This window comes from Nematostella vectensis, chromosome 1, assembly GCF_932526225.1.
Source record: "Nematostella vectensis chromosome 1, jaNemVect1.1, whole genome shotgun sequence".
NCBI classification, from domain to species: Eukaryota; Metazoa; Cnidaria; class Anthozoa; order Actiniaria; family Edwardsiidae; genus Nematostella; species Nematostella vectensis.
Genome location: NC_064034.1, coordinates 15,343,840 through 15,357,055, shown reverse-complemented (window position 1 = coordinate 15,357,055; position 13,216 = coordinate 15,343,840). Strand labels below are relative to the sequence as shown.

Sequence of the window (13,216 nt, the reverse complement as noted above, 5' to 3'; positions counted from 1 at the left end):
CTTTGGTTATAGTATTACGACAAGGGTATGTAGCTTTAATATTCTTTGGTTACGTTAGACAAGACAAGAGCTTTTTATGTTATTTGATAACCAGATAAGGGTTTATAGCTTTTATTATTCTCTATTTTGTATTGGTACCATTCATTTTGACAAGATGAAATGATGATTTAAAAAAAATGTGTTTTCCACTTCCAAACTCGAATACCCGAACTCGTTTTTCATTTACAAAATTGAATTACACCCGATATAAAAAATAAATTTGATTTCATTTCAATTTACATAGGAATAAGAAAGGTAGGGATTAGAGGTGCGTCGCCGCGCCGGTGTGACGGTTGCAGTGACAAGAGACCAGCGTGACCGATGCGTTATGATGGCGAGCTTTCGTCACGCAACCATATACACCTTATCTTCAGGGCGGACATCCTTCGCTCGTATTCTCTCCCTGGCAACGAAAGCAAATAAGGGCAAGCAAGTCAATTTACAATTTCTAGGGCCGCTATTCTTAGTCCTAAAATGCAATGTCCACCCTGCCCGTGATGCAATGTTCACCCTGCCCGTGATGCAATGTTCACCCTGCCCGTGATGCAATGTTCACCCTGCTCATAATGGAATGTTCACCCTGCCCGTGATGCAATGTTCACCCTGCCCGTGATGCAATGTTGATCCTGCCCGTGATGCAATGTTCACCCCGCCCATGATGCAATGTTGATCCTGCCAGTGATGCAATGTTCACCCTGCCTGTGATGCAATGTTCACCCCGCCCGTGATGCAATGTTTACCCTGCCCGTGATGCAATGTTCACCCATCCCGTGATGCAATGTTTACTTTGCCCGTGATGCAATGTTCACCCTTCCCGTGATGCAATGTTGACCCTGCCCGTGATGCAATGTTGATCCTGCCCGTGATGCAATGTTCACCCCGCCCGCGATGCAATGTTCGCCCCGCCCGTGATGCTATTTCCACCCTGCCCGTGATGCAATGTTGACCCTGCCCTTGATGCAATGTTGACCCTGCCCGTGATGCAATGTTGACCCTGCCCTTGATGCAATGTTGACCCTGCCCGTGATGCAATGTTGACCCTGCCCGTGATGCAATGTTGACCCTGCCCGTGATGCAATGTTGATCCTGCACGTGATGGAATGTTTACCCTGCCCGTGATGCAATGTTCACCCTGCCCGTGATGCAATGTTGACCCTGACCGTGATGCAATGTTTTTCCTGCCCGTGATGCAAAGCTCACCCTTCCCGTGTTGCAATGCTCAACCTGCCCGTGATGCAATGTTCACCCTGTCCATGATGCAACGCTCACCCATGCCGAACATACCGTCCTCATAATATCATTTGATCTGAGCCTATTTATTCTTATAATATTGCTTGATCAAGGAAGAATTGACAGCGGCCATTTTGATAAATAATTTAAGAAATGTGTGAAAAATGGCAGGAAATATCTTGAGGACTTACATCATGTATTTGTCTCGTATAAGGTCATAACGTCTCGTCTTGGAGTTAAAGGCGCCGGTATGGCCATCAATATGTTGCGCGTTCTCATAACGATCGACACTGTAGCGACCAGGCCCAACAGGATTCTACAAACGACACCAAACACATCATGGATACAAAAGAACGTTCTCGATAGACGACTAGACGACACCAAATACATCACGAATACAAAAGAACGTTCCCGATAGACGACTAGACGACACCAAATACATCACAAATACAAAAGAACGTTCTCGATAGACGACTAGACGACACCAAATACATCACGAATACAAAAGAACGTTCTCGATAGACGACTAGACGACACCAAATATATGACGAATACAAAAGAACGTTCTCGATAGACGACTAGACGACACCAAATACATCACGAATACAAAAGAACGTTCTCGATAGACGACTAGACGACACCAAATACATCACGAATACAAAAGAACGTTCTCGATAGACGACTAGTGTCATGTCGTGTCATCAGCAAAAAGAAAGAAATTTAGTTTATCTGAGGAGTACTGCATGTCATTCATGTAAATCAGAAACAATAGCGGTCCAAGGATCGAGCCCTGTGGAACTCCGCAAGTAATGGAGGATTTCTCAGATATGCAATTTTTTATTTCAGTTGTCTGTTTGCGATTTGTTAAGTATGAGGAAAACCAATCATTTATGACACCCCTGAAACCGTAAAAATTTAATTTTTCTAAAAGGATATCACGGTCAACCGTATCGAAAGCTTTTTTCAAATCCAGGAAGATACCACAAGAGTAAAAGCGGTTGTCCATGTTTCTTTGAATCGTGTTAATTATGTCTAATGTTGCATGTTGTGTTGAATGGGACTTTCGAAAACCATATTGAGCCTTGTATAACAACCCATTATCCTCAATAAAGGAGACCATTTTGGTGTATACTAGTTTTTCATAAATCCTGTTAAGGTTGGATAAAAGTGATATGGGCCTGTAATTGTTCGGGTCGAGTTCATCATCTGCCTGGAAGACTGGGGCAAGTTTTGACATCTTTAGTTTATCAGGGTAAGTTCCCTGGGCAACAGACATATTAAGAAGTAAAGCTAGAGGGTGACTAATGATATGACTCACACATTTCAAAAGCTGGGTAGGACATGAGTAAAGTCCACATGCCTTATGGTTGGGGATTGACATTATTTCAAGCTGTACCTCTGGGGCGGTAACTGATCGGAACAAAAACGAAGACGGGGGGGAATTTGACGTGGCAAGGTAATTCCTAAAATTATGTTGAGATGGGGGCAGTTTGTTGGCTAATCTGCGACCTACGGAAACAAAATGATTGTTTAAAATGTTGGATACGCGCACGGGGTCCTTAGTTATTTTATTATTATTTAGGTCATTAATGGCATTAACGTATTTAGATGATTTAGTCCTCCGTTGCAATAGGGAGTTTATCCCCTCCCAAGTTTTTTTCATATTTGAAATATTATTTTCAAAATAGCTAAAATAATATTCTTTTTTACTTGATCGAATTAGAGCATTTAATTTATTACGATAGTATTTATATTTACTTGTATTTCCAGAGGCGTGATATAGCCTATTTTTTATCTTTATTGAGGTTCTTATCCCCTTTGTAATCCAGGGTTTGGTTAATTGCTTTATTTTTCTTTTTGAGAGGGTTTTTAATGGTGCATGTTTATTAACAAGCTTGTTTAGTTTTTTGTAAAACGAAGAAAATATTTTATTTATGTCGTGACGGCCGTTATCAACGAGACTGTCCCAGTCAACTTGAGATACGTCATTTGTAAATTTCTCTTCTGAGAAATTTGAAAAATCGCGCACTTTCCTCTTTTTGTTAATTGGTTTAGCCTTAGCCGATGAAAAGAAGCAGAACTGTGAGAAGTGGTCGCTAACATCTGTGACAATATTCCCACTACACGTGACCTGTTCGGGAGAGTTAACAAAAATGTTATCGATCAGTGTCGCGGAGTTTTTGTGTACTCGCCTAGGCTTGTCAATAGTGGGAATGAGGTAACAGCTTAAGAGAGACAAAAGAAAATTATGGGCATATTGACACCTAGTACTTTTGAGGAGATCGATATTGGTATCTGCCAAAATACACATCATTTTGCCAGACGAAATAAAGGTTTCAATCGCGCTGTCAGAATATGACTGGAATGCTTCAGGCGAGTTATGCTGTCGATAAAAGATACCGCACACAATGCTCTTCCTTTCCGGGACGCTTATTTCAATCCACAATGCTTGGAATGCGGAGCAAGTTTTTTTTTCTAAGACAACATAGCTAAGCGACTCGTCAATGAACAATTCGACACCCCCAGCCGAAAGAGGCGTCGGAACGTATTCAAAGTTATAGCCTGGAATTTTTGGTAGATCAACATTAGAATTAGAATTTGTAATTTTAGTTTCGGTTATTCCAATAAAATAAAAATGGTGGTCAAGTTCATGGAGTATTTGAGTTTCCAAATATTCTAGGTTTGATCTTATGCTTCTGACATTATTATGAAAAACTGAAAATGTATTATCTAATTCATCTTTAGTTAAATTATTTTTCATTTTCTCGAAACTATGGGGTGAATAGTATTTACTTCGTATACAAGTTGAGGTACGGGATTATTTATGTTTTGGTCTGTATCGGCATTTAAACTAAATAGCTCGAGGTCATAGAGACTCGGTAGATTGTCTAAATTTCGCTTAGATTTTTTTTTTAAAAGTCTTTGTCTTTGTAATCTTTGTTTATCGAGGGTAGCATATTTAACCGAATATACAGTTTTCTAACATATGGCCCTCGGTTAGTAAGCACTGTCACTGGGGGTGGTCACTGCCAGAGGGTTTATTGCGTCCCCAGTGGTTCTTTTACGTCCCTTCGGTTCAGGTTAGTGTAGTGCAGCTTGAAGAGACGGGACCTCCGGTTTAGTGTCCTTATCCGAGAAGACTGGAAACACGGGAGAATAACTTCAACTCACTTGTGACATTTCGATTCAAGGCAGGAACCCGGAAAAATCCCCAGTTTGAGCCAGGATTCGAACCTGGGCCACAGCGGTGAGAGGCAGACGCGCTAACACACTAGGCCACCCGTGCTTCCACAAAGGCTATTATTGAAACGGCCATGGAAAGACGCAAAGTCTCCCCGGTAACTAAAGTAGGGGAGTTCGCGTAAGGTACTCTTCATTTCCCTCAAAGTGTTTGTTTCTACCACGCATAGGCATTAAGGCGATTTTAGATATAAACACATAATGGTATGTACAGTAGTAAGAAATTTTACATTAGTTAGTACTGGCAAAGGAAAATTTTGAGCACCTAATTCAACAGACATAAGGTTTAACTGAAATTTCATTTTACTTAGCTGTCATTTATAGGTAATGGCTGTTGCTCCTCGACCTCGGCCACAGTTGGTTCATTTAGACTTAAATTATCTAAGTCTTCTATAGATTCAAGCCGATGGACCGTCGAGTTCTCGGTTTTTCGGAGGAAGACTGCCGTGCTCTTGGCCCAGCAAAACTTGGAAGCCATGCTGAGTTTGATAGTCCTTGGCTTTGCCCAGGAGTTCCTGTAGTTTTGGCGGCAGGTGGCTGAGTATTGATATACGACCGAGAACTGCGTCTGGGGGCAATCCAAAATCCTCCGATTTGAGACTTGAAGTGTTTTTCCTTGCTGCCAGAACCCTCTCCCGTACTGATCTCCTCACAAACTTGCAGATTATGGGCTTGTTCTTCTGCCCTCGGCGGCCATGTTGAACTCGTGTAGGGATCCTATGTGCGATGTCTATCTCATAGTCATCCATCTCGACTCCAATTTTGCTGAACAGGTGAAGGCACAAGCTCGTCGTTTGGTCTGCATTCTCCTTGTCCGACATCTGGGGCACTCCAGTTATTTTGAGATTATATTGGTAGCTGTATGCGGTGGCACTATCTATTTCTTTGCCCATAGAGTCTACTTTGTCGACCAATGTCCCTAATTTGGCCTGAAAACTCTTTAAAGCTGCATCCACCTCTTTCCTCCACGCTAAAAGCCCATCGCAAGTGATGTTTAAGCTTTGCATATCATCACTGGTTGGTGAATGATCTCTGTCAAGCTTTTCCGACATCTTCGCTCGAAGGACCTCGTGTTCCTTTACAAGATTGTGTAACTGAGCTTTCAAAGCGTCGTGTTCTTTTCTTAATTGTTTAGTATCTCCCATAATTTAACTTTGTATATATATAAACTTACTAATACTATTAAATAAGCAAACTGCAGCTCGCAGTTGCTTAGGAAAGCAAAAAAAAAAAAAAAAACAGAAAAACACTGAGTGCGGAAAACGCGTCCGCACTCTCTCACAGTCACTCGTGTTCTCGATAACGTTCTCGATAGACGACTAGACGACACCAAATGCATCATGAATACAAAAGTCTCGATAGACGACTAGACGACACCAAATACATCACGAATACAAAAGAACGTTCTCGATAGACGACTAGGCGACACCAAATACATCACGAATACAAAAGAACGTTCTCGATAGACGACTAGGCGACACCAAATACATCACGAATACAAAAGAACGTTCTCGATAGACGACTAGACGACACCAAATACATCACGAATACAAAAGAACGTTCTCGATAGACGACTAGACGACACCAAATACATCACGAATACAAAAGAACGTTCTCGATAGACGGCTAGACGACACCAAATACATCACGAATACAAAAGAACGTTCTCGATAGACGACTAGACGACACCAAATACATCACGAATACAAAAGAACGTTCTCGATAGACGACTAGACGACACCAAATACATCACGAATACAAAAGAACGTTCTCGATAGACGACTAGACGACACCAAATACATCACGAATACAAAAGAACGTTCTCGATAGACGACTAGACGACACCAAATACATCATGAATACAAAAGAACGTTCTCGATAGACGACTACACGACACCAAATACATCACGAATACAAAAGAACGTTCTCGATAGACGACTAGACGAATCTGTGTTATGTAAAGGTGGTGTTACACGGGATAACATGCAACAAAAACTTTTCCCCATTCAAGTTGTATCGTAGAATGTTTTTGACCGTGTTACATATCGCGCAACACAACTTTCCGCGCATTATTTCACTCGGCAACATGTTGCATGTTTTTGAGCCCGCTTCAAAAACATGCAACCCAGAATGACGAATATCTGGAAAGTTATTCCGTGTAACATTTGTTTGGCAACATGTCAGAATCGATACGATACAATGTATCGCGAAAAGTTCTTCTTGCAAGCAAGATTAGATTTTATATTTCTGCCTATCCTATTATTTAGCAACTCACGATTTACTTCCAAGGGAAAGAGAATGCAGTTTCGAATTAAGACAAAAATGACGTCCAGTCGGGTTCTTTTAACCATGAGCCTTCGCGCCATTTGAATGAACAAGTACTTAGAAGAAAGACGCGACAAGAGGAGTCGCGCGCTAGGAAAGACAAGGCGGTGGCATTGCTAATGAGAGGGATAGATCAGGGGATAGATGATCTCTCCCTCTCCTCAGCGCCTCATCTCGCCTTTCTACCCCAACCTTTCCCCAACCCTTTGGGCTCGCTACGCAGGCTAGTACTCACAGTGCTTCCTAGAAAGAACCTTCGCGCATGTCTGTCCATGCGGCCAGCGGATGAACCAAAAGGCGGGCGTTTGGCAGCTTCAGGCTTCCCAAGATCCTTAGCGGAGTATGATCCAGGCCCAGGCTCACTCTGTGAAAAAAAAACTCATAAGGAAAATCATAAGGAAATGACCAGCAGGGGCGTGGCTGAGCGCCCCAGTTTTCTTTATGTCCCCTGTATCCCCCCCCCCACCCCGTTTCTTGGAAACGGAGATATGACCTCTTTGAATTTCGGCTCTAACGTCGCGCCAAGCCTCTTACTAGTTCATACATTCGTTCTCACTCACTTCGGCGGCTCAGCTGTTAATGGATGTATTTAATGTTATATACCCGGTCGCTTGGACCCTTAATAAGTAGGTACAGTAATGGTTTGACATACCGGGTCCCTAGGGCCCTTCATAAGTAGGTACAGTAATGGTTTGATATACCCGGTCCCTGGGGCCCTTAATAAGTAGGTACAGTAATGGTTTGACATACCGGGTCCCTGGGGCACTGACTGAGTGAACAGCAGTAGATTCTTTCGGTAGGGTAGTCTGGGAATCGCGTTACTTTAAGAAACTTGCCATGTCGTTGCTTGTGTTCACCTGTGTTCTCACTCAGGAAGGACTTCAGGTCATACTCCCCTGGTCCCAAGTTTTGACGAAGCTACATCAAAAAGGCATGATCATTAATATAGACAAAAAAAAAAACAGAGCTACCTTAAAAGACAGACTTAATAGCTTTCATAAGAAAAAACAAGTTATATGTTTTTTTTCCAGTCCAATAGAGAACAAGTAAACTATATACTCACCGGCATAGCAAAGTAGCCAACAGTAATGGGCTTATTTCTCTCGCCAGTAAAGAGGTCGTACGGACCTCTTTTACTGACCACATGCGATGCCATTTCATCTGTGAAGCTCTCCATCTCGTACTGACCTGGACACAGATGACTGCCCTAGAGGGAGATGAACACGTGGAGTACATTTGATTAGTCAACACTGTCACTAGTTAAAGAACCAGTGATCAGTTTTATAGCTTTCTTTAGAAAGTTTTACATATGTTATCTTTTTCCTGCTTATTTTAATTAATAAACAAGTTTTTATTTCTAAAAGAATAAAGGTGAGAGCTTATCATATTTTCTTACCACTTCAGGCAGTTGTCGGCGGTAGGATTTCCCTGAATCCAGCATGCCAACATTACTGACTGACTTCCTCTCCTTCTCCTCCAGGACTGCATTAGGGATGCCACCTTTGCCATAAGTGCCAGGGCCAGGAACGCCACTCTGCACAATAACCAATAAGCTAATATTAGAAATAATATCACACAACTCTCAAAAGGCAATATTAGGGATCATTGCCGCAGGCACATACACAGGGGATGCGCAACAGTCCCCTTGACCACCAAAATATGGGTTTATTCTTATCAAAGGATTGTCAAATCTTTTCATTTTTTTCAATATGATGCCTATGCCTGCACACCCCCTCAGTAATGACTGGGTATGCGCATGGGCCATAAGGAAGCGGTCATTAATTACTGGTGGGGCGGCAAATATGTAGGGGGGACTAGGTTCTTTTGGGCGCTGATTTAGGGGGGTCACATTTTTTTGGGCTGTCGTTAAAGGGGGGCACATTTTTTTGGCGTCGAATTTAAGTCTGGTTTTAATTTAATACTAAGCAAGAGAGTCATTGTTGAAAAGAAAATTGTATTCAGTTCACAATGTTTCCTACTTTTGTATATCTAGTTCCATATTGTTCAGGTACCAATCTTGTCTTTATATAAATTAATTTTGAGTAACCCTCTTATGGTTGACAGACAAAGCTGCCCATTCAAATCAGTTGAACAAAACCTGGACTAAAATGTCTTTGTTAAAAATTGTTGAAGACATAGTTGTTTTCTAGCGACACCAGTATTTGTTGTTTATCTCTGTGCCACTCTTAAACTAGCGAAAGTGAAGGTTCATACTTTAATTAAATAGGACAAAATTGCCATGCTAGCTGTTTTATATTTTAGTAAGGTTATATTCAGCTACACTTAGGCTATAAGGTTCAAACGTCATATTATCCATGAGCTGTATTCAATGCAAATGCGTGCAAATGGATAAAATCGATTGTTTCATCTTCATTTGCAAGCATTTGCATTGCAAATTTTTGGGCTTTCTGTCTAGGGGGGTCACGATTTTTGGGCTTGAATTTGAGGGGGGGGGGCAAAATTTTTGAGCCCAGGGTCTTGCCAAATCCCCCCCCCTCCCCTAGTAATTAATGACCGCTCCCTAAAGAGTAAAAAGATGTGGATTTGGTTACACTTACTTGAGTTGAGCTCTCAAATCTTGCTGCTCGAGTCTCACACTCTCCTCTGGTACTTCTAGGCTTCTCAGCCATCAATTCCATAAAGTCCTTGATATTGTATGTTCCTGGTCCTAGCATGCGTTTCTACAATTGCAATTGAGAATCTCTCATCAGTTCTACTGTAAGTGTGGTGTGTGGTGACAGATCCAGGGTGGTGGTTCCTTCCCCTCCCCCACTCTCTAGAAATGACTATTCCCCCAACTTTAAGAAATTCTAAATGTCCACCACCTGAAGTCAACCCAGGGTAGCCACACCCATTTCAAATGTCTACATCCACCAGCACAGCAAGCCCAAGGTTGCATGAACCGTACCTGGTACTGTTTCTTCTCCCATTGCTCTTTGTACAGGAGATGTGGGATTTTAGCAAGTCTGGAGGTTTCATAAGCCCTTTCCCAACCTGAGAGCAAAATGTATAATAACCGTCAGAAAGGATTGCTATTAGAGATCATTTTTTTGCAAAAATTGAAAGCTATGAAATGCTGCTTACCTGGTCCAGATGCTCGTTCCAACACAGACTTTTTGTTAAACCCTCCTGCTTCAATGTTGTATGATCCTGGACCCAGTCTACGATTCTAATTGGGAAAGAAAACCAAAAACTGCATTTGTACAAATATTTTTTAAGATATAAGATTATTCAGCATTTTTTGTGTGATTTGGAAACAGGAATTTGAGGAGAACCCAAGTAGGATTTGGGGTAGAAATGTTTCGCATGGGAACAAGATAAACAAAAACTTGTATGGGTTATGAATTTTTTTTTTTTTTCAAGAATTCTTTTTGGGTGATTCTGAGGGGCTATTAAAGGGTTGAGCTCTTTAGCTGTTAACCCACCACTTCAGTCATACACTTCTTGTCATATGGCACTTGGGTGAAGGTTCCAGGTGTCTTACTCTTGGGATGGATAGATGACACATCAAACCTGAATATATCATACAAACCAAATTATAAATATAAATGAAATTGCCTTCCCTCTGGCAGACTGCTGTGACCTTCCCCAGCACAAAAAAGGCTAACAAAAATTAAGGCCCACACCAAAAACAAAAAGCTAAAATTATTGTATGTGTGTGTGGGGTTGGGGGGGGGGGCACTGGCTTAGACATGCCCATAAAGGGGCGACGGAGCTGGCCTTAAACACCACCAAGCCAGGAAAAACGTTGAATTCGAGCCCATTTTTAAGGGGTGTAAATAATATTATGTAGGGGGGTCTGGGGGCATGCTACCCTGGAAAAGTTTTCCATTTTCAAATAAATGAAATCCTAATTATTGTTAAAACCTAAACAGAATAAAGCATCATTAGCTCCTTCCAAAATCTTATTTAAACATCTTTTTATACCACCAATCTGAAAAGTTATTAGGGGGGACACAAAAACACAGAAGATAAAAATAGTAGAGGCCACACTTTAAAGTATAATGATTTTCAATGACAGCCAAACAAAGTCAATAAAAGTGCAAGCAGAAGGCGCATCACATTCATTTATATATTTTGTAGGGGGTCTAGGGTTCTCCCCAGAAAATTTTTGAAACTCCAGACTTTTTGGAGGCTCGGAAATTGATCAGAATACCTGTTTAAAAAATTGAGGCCTTCCCCAAATCGACGCTAAAAAAATCACAACCCTACCCCAAACATAGCAGCCCATCCATCCGTAAATAATGACCCTTTCCTAAGTTCTTCACCTATCACATAGCTGTCAACCCAAATCGGACAGAAAGCTTGTGAAATCAGATGAAATTCAGTAAATATGTGGAAAAAAAAACAAGAGAGCCAAGGTGGGTGAATACAGAAAATGTATGAACATTCTCACAAAAATTAGGCTTGTGATCAGGTCCAAAATCTTTTGATACCCACCTAATATGGGTGAGTTGACAGCTATACAATCAGCCTATTTCTCACATATTTTCAAGGGTTGAATATTAAAGTTTTGCACAATCTTATCATTGGAAGGAAAAGATTCTGATTTCTGTATAAATTGAAATGTCTTGGATTGTCAATATTGATTTCAAAATCAAGAAAAAATAACATTTTTTTTCTTTAGACAAGTTTCTTATAGTATATGGACTAAAATAACACGGATATAAGCTATTTTTGTTTTTGAATATAAAAAGATCAGAACCATCTTTTTTTCTTTATATTCTCACATCTAAATTGTCTTTACCTCTGAGGTTTAGCTCTCCACATCTTGTCTTGGTTTGGAAAATTCAAAAGACAGAACAAAAGGTGTGATTCGAATTGATTCCCAAATGGGATAGTTGCTCAATCAGTAAACTGTGAATCAATATCAATGAAGAAAGGGCTTTTTATAAGATATGTCATATAAAAAAAAAAGATGCAGGGTGTTTTACAAAGATATTTTTCAGAGGATGACGCTCATTTATTTTTATGGCAGATTTCTATTTGACAGTTTTAGCGCTACTTCTAGTCACATTAAAAGATAGGCTTGACTCAAAAAAACATTACTTGATCCTAATTGCTTTTTACTGTACGTCACTTTTATTGGCAGTTGCTAATTGATTGTTGTGCAAATGTTGCTATTGTGAACGGCTAATATGCATTTTGCGCAACCCACGCTGTGATTTTGGCTCGGCACGATGCTAGCTATTCTATTTAACAAAAGAAGACCGACATAAATTTTATAATGCCTGATTATAAAAAACGCATCTTGTCAGAAATATAACAGGGCTCGGACTGGAAACTTTACAGGGCTCGGACTTGGAAATTTTACCCAAACATGTCAACAACGCTTTTTGTCCAGAAAATTGCAATAAAACTATTGGAGCAAAATTATTTTACACGTCTTGTTCTAGAATAAGTATTTTTATTATCAAGCATAACATAATTGTGAACCTATGATTTAACGACAGAGGAAGTCGCAAAACAGCTCTCGGGAAGGAGCATAATTTTCTTAACAAATTTTATGTTTATACTGAAAATCGTGACTTTTAGCGTCACGCTTCTGTTGTGGTGGAATGTGTCGGGGTTACACGGAATCAACCAAAAAAACTTGAGCTAAAATTACCTAGAAAGTACTGCATAGTGGTTACAATATTGATGGGTGTACCTGCTGTCATGAGTGAATTTTTCGAAACGATTTGACTTCTTAATTGATGTTCACAACACAAAGCGGATTTTCGTTTTGTTTCGCGCGACTTTACATGTTTTCAGATATAAACCTGTTTTACTAACCTTGAAGTCTGGACACCAAAAGGAGCACCAGAATACTTCTTCTGTGCCATGTCCACAAGCTAAGAAGATTATATTGGGGGTCCACTTCAGCCTTATTCCATAGTTATTGTCGCAATAATGTTAGGTGCGAGGTTTCATTGATAAGTTGTCTCGAAGGCTTCGATGGAATCTCCTAGCAACGTCCGCTCAATGGGGAATACTGGGTTCTAAAGTCAAACTCATTTCCGCTTCCGGTATACTCCAGCCGGAAGTCTCGTGATTTGTATTTTTCATTTGAGGTAACATGTGTTGTGTTGTCGTAACTAAGTTAGGCTGTGATTAGCCAGAAGCAAGACATGGTCTCTTGCCAGAAGATTGTATAAAAGGGAGTCACGGATCACACGGAAAAAAGGGTCGATTACCATCCGTTCCTCTGAGCCCGCAGTACGTGCCACAGACTGGGTGTTAATTAACCCACGCTTGGAGAAACGCAGTGGCTATATGCCCGACAGTCGGGAAAGGTCATCGATGGACTATTAAATGCCCGACAGTCGGGAAAGGTCATCGATGGACTATTAAATGCCCGACAGTTTTCAATTTATTTCAATTGTCGACCTAGTAAGTTCAA

At 40.8% G+C, this 13,216-nt stretch overlaps 1 protein-coding gene across 2 annotated transcripts; it reads right to left on the bottom strand.

Annotated features, from left to right (window-relative positions):
• Positions 1–71: 71 nt before the first annotated feature.
• Positions 72–12,825, bottom strand: LOC5506321 (lymphocyte expansion molecule). Of its 2 annotated transcripts, none has more exons than XM_001626986.3 (11): positions 12,610–12,825; positions 10,260–10,347; positions 9,919–10,003; positions 9,743–9,828; positions 9,393–9,515; positions 8,231–8,368; positions 7,898–8,041; positions 7,585–7,752; positions 7,070–7,198; positions 1,461–1,585; positions 72–442 (listed from the first exon to the last, which is right to left on the bottom strand). In XM_001626986.3, exons 1-11 carry the CDS (start codon positions 12,657–12,659, stop codon positions 385–387), a joined length of 1,194 nt encoding a protein of 397 aa, XP_001627036.1. In that variant the 5' UTR covers positions 12,660–12,825; the 3' UTR covers positions 72–384. The 2 variants fall into 2 exon arrangements, with proteins under 2 accessions (XP_001627036.1, XP_032230603.2); XM_032374712.2 differs by lacking the exon at positions 12,610–12,825 and adding an exon at positions 11,582–11,676.
• Positions 12,826–13,216: the final 391 nt, after the last annotated feature.